General features: G+C 45.9%; 1 protein-coding gene across 7 annotated transcripts in view; it reads right to left on the reverse strand.

The window, feature by feature from the left end:
* Positions 1 to 16,102, reverse strand: part of PDZ-GEF (PDZ domain-containing guanine nucleotide exchange factor) — a 227,190-nt gene that overhangs the window by 79,569 nt on the left and 131,519 nt on the right. For 4 of the 7 annotated variants that reach the window (XM_019047034.2, XM_072298871.1, XM_019047032.2 and 1 more), the window contains exons 1-2: positions 12,468 to 12,580; positions 9,447 to 10,956 (exon numbers count right to left, since the gene is read on the reverse strand). The exons of 1 other annotated variant lie outside the window; for it this stretch is intronic. In XM_019047034.2, coding sequence (XP_018902579.2) covers positions 9,447 to 10,342 — 896 coding nt within the window. In that variant the 5' untranslated portion in view covers positions 10,343 to 10,956; positions 12,468 to 12,580. Of the gene's footprint in view, positions 1 to 9,446; positions 10,957 to 12,467; positions 12,605 to 16,102 lie in introns of those variants that run through there. 2 more of the 7 variants (XM_019047033.2, XM_019047030.2) reach the window with 1 other exon arrangement.

Raw genomic sequence — 16,102 nt, forward strand, 5'->3', positions numbered from 1 at the left:
ATAATGCGGCCGATTTTTTTGTCGAAGATAGGAGGAGCATCGTATGGACTTTCTGGCGTCACCAAATTTCCTTTGATAAAATACGAACTTTCGGGGAGACTTCAGAATATTTATCTCCCGATTATGCAGAGACTTTGATTCGCAATTGAATCGAAAGTTCCTGAAAATTTCACGGAGACATATCATACCTTCCTCTCAAAACAATATTTTATCGGGGAAAGTTAACATGTGCAGTGAGCACGTTTTTCCCGCAGTACGGCGTAAGCAGGGTGTCTAGCATTTTTTAATTTTGAAAAATCCTGATATTTTCCTGATATTGTATAAAAAATTCCTGAATTTTTCATTTTGAAAATTCCTGATTTTTCTCAACTCCTGGCACGGTAGGCAAAAAGCAGTACGACTTACTCCGCTGAGGCGATTCACGTAAGAACAAATACTGATAAAACATCCGATTTTTCCGATTTTCCTGATTTTTTCCTGATCGTCCAAAATGCCTGATATTTTCCGATTTTTCCGGTTTTTCCTGATGCTAGACACCCTGCTAAGGATGGCGATTGTTTAATATATTAGGATACAAAAAAATTTCCGGTAAAAATCGATTTTCACGGAAAATCAAATCGAATCCCCGAAATCGATTTTTATCGAAAATCAAATTCATTACCTAATTCGAGAAAATCTCCATTCCTACAGCAGTTTGGATCGTCCATCAAAAAATTACTTCGGACGGCAATCTCACAGAGACTCATCAAGTCTCGCGAGAGGAAAGAAAAACTCATTATTTTGAGCATCTAGATAAGCTTCCGCGCGATGACAAGGTGACATTATCTTCGAAGGATCAAGTCGAGAAACTTTCACTCTCAAGGTATCATCATTTATTTAAACTTCTCCGGCACTGTTACTCCTCTTACGTCTCGAGGGATAGACTTGGCTGATTACTTGAAGCTAGAACTGATGGATTTAAGTCAAAATAATTTGCGAAGTTGTCACTTCCTCTTCCATCTCCGAGGCAAGTAAACGTCGGAAACACACATTCCTTCGATCGCACACAACAAAATAGAAACATTTCATTCGTTCTGTGTACATCAAAGGGGTTGAAATATTACTCCTCCTCTGCGGATTTTCTCGCTGAATCCTCTTTATCCAGTGGCGTGGCGTACTTTGCGATACATCGATTGAACTGTCATTTAAACTAATGGAAAATGATCGATACAGAGTGTTCGCAACGAACACCGTAATAATCGATTCTTTACCATAGCTTCAATGTGGAGATGTCGATAATTGATCATGCACGCCTCGCCACTTTTTTTCATCAACTTATCATGGAATTTTCCTTTGTATTTATGATTCACATTCAGCACATAAACCTAGAATTTTATCACTGCATCTGAATTCTTTTACTTTTTCTGAAAAAGTGGATTGGTAAAGAAACTAGGAAAAAATGTTACAGAATCCAGATAGTGAATTTTCATGAAAAATTTAAATGTATACGCTACTTGAACTAATATCAATTATACTTTTTGTATGAGTAGCTGGCCTTCCTGCAATAAACTAAAACCTCTACATATGCCAGATTTGAAACAAAGTATACAATACGTAGAGACTACTTAATATTAGGTTCTGTCTTGATATTGCATGATATTCATTTTTTACAGTTTCCATAGTTTTTTCATTTTCTGATTCTTCGACTTTCCCTGACTTTTGCTTTCCTCTGACTCTTTCGAATGCCCTAAAATTCGAGTAAAACTACCACTTATATTATTTTCTTTTAACCACACTGACTTCTAGAAAACGCTGTTCGTAGAGTTCCCCGCGTTTCTCCATATACATCCCTTACTTTTCCAGGTCACAATGAATTCCCTGACTTTTCCAGGTCGCCGTCAATTCCCCGATTTTACAGGTTTTCCAGACCGTTGAAAACCCTGTTTTAGCACTAGAATTGACATTCCTGCTAGATATCCACATTTTCATTAGCTTCGTGTCTTGGTATGAACATTACAAGGTGTGGAGCCAAACGTGTAAAATCAGTGACACATGAAAAACATTACACTCATGCAGTATGTAAATACAAATGGTTAATATGTTTCTTTAGAGCCGGAACGTGTTCACTTTCAGGTAAGCCTTCGGGTATGTAATATTTACTGCGTCAAGGGACTTGTCTACAAATGAATATCCTCGGTTGTAAAAATCATAAAAACGCAATTTGAACATTTTTCTTGAAAGCAGCACCGCAGGAAAGCTTGAAGTAAAGAAGAGAAGAAGGAAGAAAAAAATAAGGCTACGCGCGGGCGATAGCTTCCTGGAGATTAGGCACGAATTTTCCTCGGAAAACTGCGGAGTTGCGACTGGAGCTACGGCTGAAAAGCGGGAGGGACGCGGACGAGTTTATAAATAAATTTCGAATGTTTGAATGGCGGATTTAATTTAAAAGCGGAGAAAGAAGGGGCTAGGTAGGAGGGGATAAACACTTGAGGAGGCCCAGGACTCCCGCCCGTGTTTCGAGGGGTCCTCTCAAACGTAGACCGGCATACTCGTGTTTTTCGCTCCGGTATAATCGAGCTTTATCCTACTCGTCCGAGATAAAAAGGACCTTCAATTAATATCAAATGAAACGTCCAATTAATACAGAAAATATTTTACAAGAGCATCGGCCTTTGATAGATATGGTCGGCGGATGACGTCATCTACATTGTTAGTAATACTATGGTTTCTTCTCGGAAACAAGATACCCTCTTTTTGCCTCTTGGCGACAGGTGGAAGCTTTTACTTTCGGGGACTCAACACTTCCTTACGGACAATTATAAGGGAGCAGCAGTCATCACTCTTTTTCCGGCTGTTGACCTACCTACATGGTACCTGTGGCCTGTGTGTTCTGTGGTGTGGACCTGTGGAATGTGGATGATGAGCTTTGGGTGACGTCATGAGCCAAACAAGTCTCCCAAACTTCGGCCTGTTCAAAACGAAACTGCCGACACGTTGTTATACATCAACCTCGTAGGTAAGTCAACAGTTAATGTTGATGTCCCGAGAGGAAAAGCTTCCACCATGGCCAAGACACTAGTGGAGGGTCTGTTGTGCCTTGCTGCAATCACACGCTGAATGTGGGAGCTGAATGTGGCTTGAATGTGGAGGTCATCGGCCCAATTCTTCGCAACGATTCTCAGCAACCATCGGACTAATGTTGGATTTGTCTGAATAATTCGAGTAGATTTGATACACATCTGGATAAAAATAACTCGAATTTGCTAAACAGCCGTTGGGCGATGACTGTTGACTTCCACATTCAGCTGCTAAATTCAGCGTGTGATTGCGGCATCTGGTAACAGGCCAGCCACTCTGCAATCTGGAGTCTTTCTATCGTTATGTCTTTGCCTCCGAACTGGACAGCTCTGTTGCAATGTTCCTGCTGCAATTCCCTCGGCGTGTGGCAACGGAGGCGATGAGCATGGAGCGGAACGGCGCTGCCGCCGATGGACGGTGAGTGACGACGCCGATGGACGGTGACGACGCGACAGCCGGCGACGCGCTCCACAATTTGCTCCATTTCTGCACCAGTCCATCGCGTCCGACTCAACGTCGACACCGCCCGGGCTGCTCCAGGCACGGGGCAAAAACAATCCGGGTCTTCGTCCTCCGTCCCGTTGTCTCATCTCAATTTATCGCTAGACTCCACTCGCGGCTCGATTCTTTTTTACCCCCGTTTTCAATCGCATCGCTGCAGCGAATCCGCCGGCCGCGCAGACGCCGCGCCGCACGGTGGATCCAGTCAATCAGAGCGGTCGGACAAAAAATGTTTAGCTAAAACTGCAAATTTTGATTTTTAATTCGTTACAATTTAGATCACTGGAAAAAAAACACATAGGATCTAAAGTCGAGACTCTTAAAAACATCGACAAGAAAAAATACTCTTGATTCAATCAGATTTAAGCTTCAATCAAGAACCAAGCCTCTTAATTTGAGCGGATTGCCTTTTGATATAAACGTAAATCTGCTTGAATCAAGAGGCATTTTTCTTGTCAATGTCTTCAAGAGTCTGGACTCTAGATCCAATGTGCTTTTTTTTCCAGTGATTTTAAGGGGTGCTCCCAATAGAAAATTTCACGAAGAAACCGATGAAACCACTTTTAGAACCTCAAAATAGGGTATAAACGGAGTTACAAGCTTTCACAGTTTCTAAATTTTGCCTGACCCCTACCACTGACTCGATCCACTATGCGCCGCCGCGCTGTCGTGACAGTCCTCATTCCGCACCATTGGTCCTGTCGCAACGGTGGATCCAAGTTCCGGAACCCGAAAGTGATCCGGCGTTTCAAAAGTTCCGGGTATTTTCTCAAAGGAGCCCAAGTTCGGAATTTTCCGGAACAACTTGTAACAACAATAAATAAATCTGGATAATTTGAGTTAATAGGCTGCCTAACCATCCGGGATCCGAGAGTTCCATAAACTGATCAAACCTAACTGGCAAAATTACCGAATTTCCACACTCTCTATCTGGGTACTCTATGATGCTCATGCCCCGATCGTAACGGTGGCTTCGAGTTTCGGAAGCCCAAAACGGTCGAACAATAAAAATAAAGGCCCAACATTCAGGAACTTCCAGGATTCGAGGGGAAACCAAAGTTTCGGGAATTCCGAAAGTTCCGAATTGCTCCGTGGATTCCAAGAGTTCCGGAATTTTCCTTATACCTACTCATAAACATCCGGAATGTTTCGAGCATCTCATAAGGGTCAATTATGAATATTTCGAAGATTTTAAAGAAATTTCCAAGTAATGCGGCTGAAAATTCGTCTGGGAACAGTGATTACTCAATTTTACTAGCTCGAGTAACTGCGTAAATGTCAGTAGCGTACGGATGACTTATTTGAAAGCTCCACTTCAGGTTGCCTATGGTTCTCCAACTCTTTTTGCACAAACGATTCAATCGCCAGTTTCATCGCTGAATAAATAGGTTCGAGTAGATATCTGATTATTTTTTCCGAGAGTCTTTTCATTTGTGAGATCAGAGGAGGGAAAAGGATAATTGATTAATTTAATGAGCCCGGAATGCCTGACACGGCTGGTAGGTCGTGCAGAAGCGATGTAGCCGAAGAAACGAACCCCTCTCCTCCCACAGCTTCCGAGTCCACAAGTTTTCCAGTTATAGAGCCGATCGGAAAATCAAGGCTGATCTAATTTAGCCCCTCGAGCAAGTCGCAGGCCTTGCCACGTCGTGGTTTATCTCACCAGGATGGTTTGGAATTGGGGGTTTCCCTCGCCAAGTCTGGCAACCTGTCCCGTTCACCGGTCCAAGTGCCCAAGTGGTCCTTTGATCTCCGTTCAGAGCCCGGGAGGAGCAAAGCACTCCCTCCGCGGGGACTCAATTACGCTGAAATATTTTTAGCCTTTTTCCCGGATTCACCGGTACGGAAATTTCAGCGCGGGAGAGGAGCGCTGAGCAAGTGAAAATCGCGGTCTTTGTACCGTTGAAAATCGGCGTGGGAAGAATCGAGTGACGGGTGGAGGGTTGGGGTTGGGGTTTACGACGTTTGCCGATCAAATGACTCGAATTGCCCGTTGAACGCTCGAATTTTACGAAGATCGCTCCGGCAAACTGATCCATGGCTCTGTTGCCGAGTAAGGAAACATCCTATTATTTGTTCCTATTTTCATGCGAATGGGTTAGTTGCGTTTTTTTCTCACAGAACCCTGTTTTAGTAGTTGATATTCTCTGAGAAAATAAAAGTAACAGCTTTTCTTTGTCCGACCGCAATTTTTTACGATCGTAATTTATTTTCTTTGTGCTGTTGATAAAATTAAGTGGAATTTTCAAACAGATTAAACCAACATCTCCTTTGTGCAAAAATAAAATGGCGGTGGAAATTTTTAAACGTCGCATAGTGCTTGTGATACTTAGGCTGGAAGGTGACGACCTCAGGATTCCTCTGCTTCGGTCTCATAAAGCAGCTACTTTAAAATTTCCTCTACTTCTATAGTGGCGACACTTACAAGCAGCCCAGAGCGGCAGGAGCATTGCGAGTTCACAGCTTCACGCCTCGCGCCATCGCGCCTTCAAATTTGCAGATGCAACACGGACATCCATCAAGTACGAATAGTTGTATCCCTGCGCCGTCAACAACGCCCGACCGTTCCCTGGCTCTATTTCTACAGGGTGTACCAACTAAGTGGCGACAAGTACTGAGGGGTTGTTCTATGGCCGTCGCAGAGGCTTCTTCTAAGGGGAGGTTATGCGTTTTACAGAGGACAAAAATGGGACCACCGGGGTTTGAGGGAAGCCTCACAAAGCAAGATAGAGTTAAATAAAAAATTTCTGCATTTCTGAGGAGTTTCATCAATGTATTAAGCACTAGAAGGTAAAATTAACAGATTAAAAATTAGCGTCATATTCCGAGAATATTTCTCGACCGCACTACGTCCCAAAACTTTCTGGATTTGCGACGAGCGATTCCGGTTCGTTGGAACGGATTAATCAATAAATTGAAGATGTAATGAATGGTTAAGAAGGCACATTAAAGATAGTTTTCAAGCAAAATTTCTTGTTCAAAATCTCAAACCCATTCTAGAAAGCAAATGGAGGTGATTTAACAAATTTTCCCTGACACTTTCGTCATTTACCCGAACATTTCCCGGTTTTCCCTGACTTTTTAAAATTCCCTCACAGATCCCGGTTTTCCCTGACTGTGGCAACCCTGCTCAAAACATACGGGATTTGCGATGAGCGAAATCGGTTCGTTCGAACGGATTTGTTTGAAAATTTAAACTCCCTGAAATTGCGGCCGGTGCATTTTCCGGCGCAACGAGACCGGACTCACAGACCGGCGACCACCGACCGCGTGTGACTCATTAGAGCGCGGCTCATATCATGCAGAGACAATCGCGGAGCGGGTTGACATCCGCACTGCCGTGCTATCGGAAGAACGCCGTATACGCCATCCGGCGTTGCAAAATTTCTTTCGACAAATCATGAACTTTCAGGAAAATTTGAGGATATTTCTCTTCGGATTTTTCAGAAGATTTAGTTCGTAATTTGATGTAAAAAGTCTGAAAATTCCAATGAAAAATATTCAAGACTTTCTTCAAAAATTAATATATTCTGAGAGGAAATTTGGCAACTCTTGAATGTTCATACGGCGTTTTTCCTCGGCAGCGCAGTTGTTCTCCCGTTCAATCCGAATCGGAAATCGCCTCGCGTGCCCCAGTTCTCCTCGCTCGTTCTTCGAGCCTATGATCTCATGGCAACCACGAGAGCGTCATGCTCGCGACAATCCTGCACCGATAAAACTCCTCGAGCACTCAAGTTGCAGGGCACCAACAGTGGCGTGGCGTGTTCTATGATATATCGATTGATCTGCCATCTAAACCTATGGAAAAGGATCGATAAAAAGGGTGTTCGCAGCGAACACCTTACAAATCGATTCTTCAGCGTAGCTTCTAATGGGCAAAATTTTCGCCAGAAAAAGAGGGGTATACTTGAAAAAAATGTCAAATAATGCCCTCCAGCTGATCCAAATTAACAAAAATTGCCCGCAAAAAAGATACACTGGAAAAAACCACATTGGATCTAGAGTCCAGACCCTTAAAAACATCGACAAGGAAAGATACTCTTGATTTAATCAGATTTAAGCTTAAATCAAGAACCAAGCCTCTTAATTTGAGCGGATTTCCTTTCGATTTAAGCTTAAATCTGATTGAATCAAGAGTCCTTTTTCTGGTCAATGTTTTCAAGAGTCTGGACTCTAGATCCAATGTGTTTTTTTTTTTCCTGTGTACATTTTAAAATTCAGGAGGGAGAGGGAAATCGTACTTCCCTACGCCCTTCTCAAATACTGATATTAATCGGTAGTTGGTAGATCCAGTGAAAACAGTGCGTTTATGTGTTATTAATTAATACGAATTACATTGTTAGCCAAGAAAACAAACTATTGGAACTTTGCGCACTTGAGGCAAGAAAGATGGACAGTCATCCATGTTTTCCTTCGAAAGCCTCCACCGATACGCTTGCCGCCGAATCGGCAATAATTCACCCGTGTTTTTCCCCCGCAACGGCGGCGCACGCTACATGTTGCACAAGGGCGACATTACCGCATCGCGATTAAGTTCATACGCGCGGAAGGACAGGTTTATTCGTGCGGAGCCGATTGCCTACCCGTCGCGGCGCTAGATCCGAATAGATGCAACGGAGCGACCGTTCCTTCTGTAAATGACAGTCGTAAATCTACGGAAGGCCCTTGTGCATCCCCGCCGACCCGTTTATTTATTCATTCATTGTTACTCATTTACTCTTATTTATCCTTTCATTCACTGCTCCGCCGTCTTGTTTACTCATTTACTCCGACGCTAACTACACTCGTCTCGGCCCGGGCACGGCTTCGGAGAAGTGGCTCCGGCCGCTCGACGAGCCATCAACGTTACATTTCAACATTTCACACAGTAATTTAAAACGCTCCCCGGCTCTGAAATGCCTGAAACGGAGCGTAAATACATTAAATTATAAAGAGTGGGTGAGCGATCCCTTTCCGTTGGCAGCTTAGCGAGTACGCTCCTCCAGCCTTTCAGTCCCTGGAAAAGGCTTGGGTAAAATGTTTAAGAGGTCGAGGAGTGTATTCATATCCAGCGTTACCTGAGGCGGCTTCGATGGGGCCATATTCATATTTTTTCCTGAAATAGCGCCTTAGAGGTCGGCCATAAGTTACACCAGACACTTAAAGGGGAGGGAAAACCCAGAGGTGCCAAGCGAGTATCGAATCCAACGTGGGCGATGAAAGGCGAAACATTTCCCCTTAACTCTTGGGGACGACCTCCTCTCTTTACTTTAGGGGAGGTAAAATTTACCTTGTTATACGGCGGTGAATCTGATGCTAGATATAAATTTCAGGCTCCTTTCCATCCCCAAAATTCCCAAAAGACGTCTTCCATCTCAGCTTCTTTCAGTTCTAGATGTCTTGAATTATTGTTTTTTCTCAATCTCTGATGTTTCCCTATTTTTCTCTGATTCCCTTTGATTTGAAGGGGGAAACAGAACACTCCGATACCTATAGTTTCCTCCAGAATTCAGAGAGAAAAATACTTTGTTTATACTTTCGTTCATAATAATAATTGTTCATAGTTTTATTCAATTATTTGCGAGCGAGTCAAAGCAGATCGGCAACCTTAAAATATATACTTCATGGGGCGAATCGATAAGAAGTTCCCGATTTTAACACCCAATCCATGACAGCATCCCTGATTTTCAAAAAAAAAAATAAATAAAAAAAAAAATAAAAAAAAAATAAAAAAAAAAATGCGTTAATTAATGAAACCAAACAGTAGACAGATTTTCTACATTCCGGACACCACACATGTTAATTTCAACACTCATCTTCCAGGCTAAGACCACCGATGGCAAAAATGACACAAGACGAGCATGCAAACCACGGTACGAGAGGCCTAGAGAAAAAATCCAAGAGCGTACCTTCGACTGGGCGTGCTGATGGCATCCTCGACACGGAGCTCCATGATGCGCGGGGCCGTCTTGCAGGGCTTGACCGCCCACTCGGTGACGGGCATCGAGTTGGTGCGCATCCTCTTCCCCTTGTCGGGGCCCTTCTCGTGGGCCTCCTTGCCCGACGGCGACCCGGGGCCCAGGCCGAGGCCCAGACCCACCTCGGAGGCCCCGCCGCCGATGCCAATACCGAGCCCGCTGCTCCGGGCGCTCCCGGCCAGCTCCGACTCGTCCGAGACGGACTTCTGCGTCTCGATCGTCCGCTCGCCGTCCTTGGCCCCCTTGGCCACGTCCTCCGGGTTGCTCGTCGACAGGGCCTTGTCGTGGTGGGCGAGCCGCGACTCCGTCTCGTAGCACGAGTCGGACGAGGTCCGCCGCGACTTCTTGTTCGTCACCGCCTGGAGCCGGGCCGACAGGGAGATCCCCGAGAGCCGGTCCAGCTTCGTCAGGGACAGCGTCGCCGTGCGGGCGGCTACCCGGATCGGCATCACCATCGGCTTGCTGAACTTGGGCGAGCACGGCTGGCTCTGCACGAGCTTGTCCTTGAAGCTCTTCGAGGAGTAGGCCTTCGGGTTGATGCCCTTCTCCTGCTGGTTCCGCAGCTGGGTCAGGGCCTGGAGGTAGGGCAGGTTGTTCGGGCACTTCTTCTGCTTCCGCTCGCGGGAGTTGTGGAACGAGTTCCAGCGCCGGATCGGGTCCAGGAAGAACTTCCGAGTGCGGGAGGGCTCCTGGTCTTGGTCCCCTTTGGAGCTCTCGCCCTCGGCGTCGTCGGCGGGGGCGTCGTCTTGGAAGGCCTGGTCTTTGAGCGCTTCCAGCTCCTCCAGCTCGTTGAGCCGGTTCAAGAGTTGCTCCGCGAACTTGTGCATCGTCCCTTCTTCTTCTCGATTACCTCAACACGTCGTATTTGTTCCGCTTCGCTTTGTTCTTTAAGCGCTTGCGCAGGTGGTAGAAGAAATTACTCAGCATCGACAGCCGGTGCTTCATGTTTCCACTATCCGACCGACCCGCTCATTCAAAAACTAGGGTCCTCACCCATTTTTAGTTTATTCGTTTCCCTTTCCGTGCGAATCGTGGCCTCTCATCGTATGTGTTGTGGTCGGTGACATGATAATTGATGCGCGAGTTCCATACAGACTGAGACACTTTAAACGAAAGATGTTACTGCGAGAGTTTGATGCTTGCTTTTTCCGTAGCTTTCTTAGTAGGTAATGTGCTATGACTGAGTTTTATCGATGACTAGATTACTTGGGTGATATGGTAACTTTGATGAATTGCTAGTTCCGTTGAATTTTCTCGACTTTTAATGATTGTTGATGACTTGCGCACTGATCTATAACAAACACGTAGCTTTCTCGGTAATGTGCTATGATTAAGTTTTATCGATGACTGGATTACTTTGGTGATATGGTAACTTTGATGACTTGCTAGTTCCGTTGAATTTTCTCAGCGTTTAATGATTGTTGATGACTTGCGCACTGATCTATAACAAACACGAAGCGAGACGGTAAGCGCGAGTCATCGGCTGAGCTGTTTTCCGCGAAATTCCAAGCGTCTGAGAAAACTCCTCGAGGTTGAAAAAAAAAAGGCGGCCGGTGATGTAATAAGGGAGGAGGGATGAAAGGCAGGCCCGAGTTCTTAGAAAGCGATAAAAAGATAGGAAAACAAGCCTGAAAGGAAGCTATGGTTATTTTCCCACCTTTGTTTAACTTCCTCTTTATTCCGAACGACGAGGCGAAACCTAATTGTACGCAAATTGAAACCTGTATAGAGTCATTAAAAAGTTTGAATAGCGCGGTGGAAGCTTCCAGCGAGACGGCAGGCAAAATTAGGAACGTAAAATTGGAAAAACTTGCGGTGCAAAAGGCGCCTAGACCGGGTTACGTCAGCGTTTGATGGGATTCTCTACGGTTGATTAGAGCGAAAGTTATTTCCGGGAACTTTGAAAAACAACGCATAGACTGAAATGTCAAAGAAGGGATTTTTTTGCTTCCGTCATCATCCTTAAGGTTTTTTGAGTCTACCTCTTAGTGCGTTGTAAGACATTTCCGGCGAAACGGGATGAGAGTTCGAGTCATGGAATCCTTTCTCCGAACTTTGACTCGGTGACGCAATCCCTATTCCCGATAAGGCAGATACGCGATCTTTGACTTCAAACGACTGGATGGGGTTGTAATACGTACTGCTACTACTTTTCGGGGAAGCTAGGCAGGGGAGATCATTGGACTCCTTCCAAAAAGAGGGCACGCCGATACAATCCGAAAAAATAAAAGCCGAGTCGACTCCCTCGAGGAAAGAACGATCCTCTTTCAATTCGGGACCTGTCTCGAGCCTAAGGGTATTTAACGGTCGACCGGCGCTTCTGGCGCTCCCCGGACGACGAGGTAAATAAAAATCGGGGACAATTCACAGGAACCCGGGGGAAAATCCTGCAAAATGCTGACGAACTTCCCCAAACGTGATCGAAGAACTCTCATACTCTCTCGGGTCCCCCCTTTCCCTCCCGCCCCCCGGTTGACCCTTCTTCCGCGGGGAGGCAGAGCGAGATAAGCGCGGGAAAGGATAACAGCTCGGCCGATGACTCACGTCTCGCGACGGTGGTCGTCCCGCACAACGATACAGCACGTCGAAAACACGCGCTCTCACCACGCTCCTCGTGAAAACACACGTATCGATCGGAGGAGCACTAGACTTAAGATATTCACTCGGCCACGGCACGGCGGCGGTGGGCGAAAAAAAAACACTTACGACCCCCACTCGAGCACGTCCCCTAATTAAAAACGCACTCCGGGACGAGCGGGAGGGGGAAGTGGGGCAGCACGGGGGGAGCGGGGCGGGGGCGGGAATGTAGGTTATGCTCGGTGGGGGTTCAACGCCCGGGTCACCCCGAAATCCACCGTCCAACGCACCACCGACACTTGTTGCCCGACGCCGTGGCCGGGTCAAGCGCGGGTCGCACTTGTTGACACACACACACACTCGGGGGTTTCTTACTCTTGGTCGTGGATCCTGGGTTTCGCGTGTCGCTCGGCGGCGGTAGAGGGCGCTGGCGACGGGGATGTGCGCGTCGCTCGCTGCTCGGGGCTCGACTGACGGCCCGCGCGCTCGGCCTGCCCCCGCTCGGCGTCGGCGGCCGCCCGCGCGCACGCTCGCGGGGTCGAATCCGCGGCGGCGGCGGCGGCGTCGATCTACTCCTACACTCGAAAAACCACCCCTCGCGCCCGCTGGGGGCTCGCTCCCCTCCCCCTCCCGTTCCCCCTGCCCCCGCCCCCTCCCGCCCCGCCTTCAGACTTTGGCTCATCGTTGCCTCGGTATCTCCGAAACTCGCTCGCTTCCCGTTGACATGTAGCGCAACAGATTGAGCGCGGCTCCGGGACTCGGTAGGAGGTGGGGGAGGAAAAAGTGACGGTGGGGTATTGTTCGACATTCTCGGAGGGCGAAGGATCCTCAAGAATCTCAAAAGCTCGATTTGGAAATCACGCGATATTAAACTAAGACTCTCCGTGTTGCGGTATTCTTATTCGTGTTTCGTTGAATCCCCCCAGTCTAATTTCATGAAAACATTGGAGCGAATCCTCCCTCCACATAATTCCTGCGATTCTTGCATTGCAACTGGGGTGCCGCTATAAACTTAAAATTGCCGCGAGTCCTCAGGAAAGATTACGTTTTGTAAAAATGGAATGAAGGGAGAAGAAATGGGAGCCCTTGTATTCAGTTTGTTTCCCGAAAATTCGAGCTGTTGAATAGTAACGTTTAGAGTTGCCGAAACTCGAGGGATTTTCTAAATATCTTTTCGTCATAAACTTCAAATTTTTGGCTAATTTCTGGACCAAAGGCCGAGGAAAATGTCAAAATTCTCATCCAAAAGTTAAGAAAAGGACAGATGTAAATAGAAGAAAAAAACCATCGTTAAAAATCATGAGCGTTAGCCCGAGCGTTAAGCTCAATTCACACTATCAAACTTTCCATTCGACTCTTGAGTGCAACTTGTCGAAAGAAAAGTTGGACAGTGTGATACCGACGCGAGAAAACGAAAATTTAACGGAAAATTGAACGGGAACTTAAATGTGACGTCACATTCAACTTTTCGTTTAACTTCCTATCCAATCAGCGCCACAAATCGGAGGGAAAGTTAAACGGTGAGTAATTTTATCACACTTTTTTCGCGTTCAACTTTCCGTCCAACTTTTCGTCCAATTATGTGGAATGAAAAATTCGATAGTTTGAATTGGGCTTAACGCGGGGCGTCGGACCACGGTTTCCGGTAGATTGGGCAACAGCGCCGCAGCTTCTGCTCCCGGTGCTGCCCGCCTCGTTAAATCATTCATGGCCTCCCAGCGGTGCGGCGGGCGGGCAACCCCATCAATATTCCACTACGGACACTACACCGAAATTTCCTCGCGGTTTTCCGTCGTCTGCGTAGCTCGTGCATTTGCATGTTTTACCTGGACGTGACGGCGACGCCGAGCGAGCGACGTTACGGCATCGCGCGGGACCACCCCCCCCCCCCCCCCCCCCCCGCGGATCGCAGGTGCGCTCTTTCCACGGTGACGTCATCGACGAACGCCCTTATTTTATGGCTCGTTTCACGCCCAGTGGCGCGTCGTCCATGACGCACGGTAATTTCCTCCGTCGAGATGTAGGGAAAATCTTGTGGAAAGTAGAGATTTTCCGACGTACTGATAGTCGGATAGTTCAATCGGAGGTCAGTATAATTAAAAAGAAAAACACATTGCTTCACTTTCTCCGGACTCTCCCGGAGGAAGTTGCGACTTCTGGCTAAATGAAATTACATAGTTGCCACAGAATTTCGAAAATGAAATTCCCCGACAATTGAAGATGTGACGGATGGATAAGAAGGCAAAATTGAAAATAGTTTTCAGGCAAAACTTCTTGTTCAAAATCTCAAAGCAATTAGAGAAAGCAAATGAAGGAGATTCAACAAATTTCCCCTGACATTTCCCGGTTTTCCCTGACTTTTTAAAATTCCCTGATATTTTCCGGCTTTCCCTGACTATGGCAACCCTGTATTAAGCTTATGATTAGAGATAGTATATTTTTTGTATAGATTTCGAACACAGGACTTGAGAACTATTCTATTTGCGGCTTACGCCTCTCAAAACCGCTGCTAGCGATCGCCGGATCCCAGGCAGGAAAATTGTTCGAAAAAGCCCACGACGGCACACGGTAGATCAAGTCAATAGAGGAGGTAGGACATGAAAGTTTCGACTAAAACTTCAAATCTTGATGTTTATTTCGTCACATTTTGAATTTCAAGGGATGGTTACGGAAGGAGAGTTCACGAGGAAACCAATGGAATCAATTTTAGAACCTCTAAGTTTTTGGAAAACAGAGTTAAAAGCGTTTAAAGTTTCCAAATTTTGTCGGACCTCTCCTGTTGACTCGATCCACTGTGTGGCATACTCGTCAGATTTTCCCATTCTTTCACGACCGAGCGACGTTTTGACTTTAAAGGTAGGTATTATAGGCTCGCTTCGGACGTTGTGAAGTAATCCCTATGGCCGATAGGCAGGTCGTTGCCCTGGAGAGCCCTTTACCGCGATAAAACAACGAGAGGCACGGGGGGACAGAACTTCAAGTTTACTTTAGATTTCCACAGCCCACGGCGCCGGAGCCGGAGGAAGGAAAGTGGAGCATTAAGTCAGGGGGAAAGATCGAGATTTCCCTCTTGAATATGCCAAGGGGTTGCAAGATGGGGTGGAATTTAGTCCGCTCTCCTGTTATGGATTTCAGCGACTTGCGACCATAATCCCGGGGGATTCGCTCAGCAATTAAGGGGGCATTACGGGTCTTTCTATATTATAATGAAATCAATCACGAGGAACTTGGAGCGAGTTGTTGCATGAAAAGTCAAAACTATAAATCCCCAAACTGAACAAAATACATTCCGCCTTTTCAGAGATTTCATCCTAATTCTACGCATTTTTCATGAATTTCCCCGTCGAATGAAATTCCCTGTTTTCCCGGTTCCAAGAATTGGCGATACTGTTTTCAATCTATTTACAAGCATCTGTATTATATGGGTCAGATTTTGTAATGAGAAATTAAGAGACTCGTATTATGCCTGACTCATTCATAAAATCACTCATCTTGATGACACAGTGTATAGATTGTATTCCTCACATTTAATCAGGCAAAAGCCAATTTTGACGACTTGCAAGAACCCTCTCTGCAGGGTGACTGTTGGAAGTGCTAGAAAAAGCAGACGAAGAGAAAATGAGGCTTTTCTATTCGTGGAAGTGCGGATGATGGACGAAAAATGGCAACCCACGAGGAACCCTTGAGTTAGTCCATAAATTTCCCGCTTAGTCTATAATAACAGAGTTGTCACAGAATTTAGAAAATAAAACTCCCTGACATCTCCTTGACACATTTTGATAGAATTCCCTGACACTTGAAGATGTGACGGATGGTTAAAAAGGTATAATTGAAAATAGTTTTCAGACAAAATTTCTTGCTCGAAACCTCAAACTCATTCAAGAAAGCAAATGAAGGTGATTTAAAAAATTTTCCCTGGCATTTTCGTCAATTTCCCGGTTTTCTCTGAATTTTTAAAATTCCCTGACATTTCCCGAATTTCCGTGATTGTAGCAACCCTGTAATAACCA

Source organism: Bemisia tabaci, chromosome 3 (assembly GCF_918797505.1).
Source record: "Bemisia tabaci chromosome 3, PGI_BMITA_v3".
Classification (NCBI taxonomy): domain Eukaryota; kingdom Metazoa; phylum Arthropoda; class Insecta; order Hemiptera; family Aleyrodidae; genus Bemisia; species Bemisia tabaci.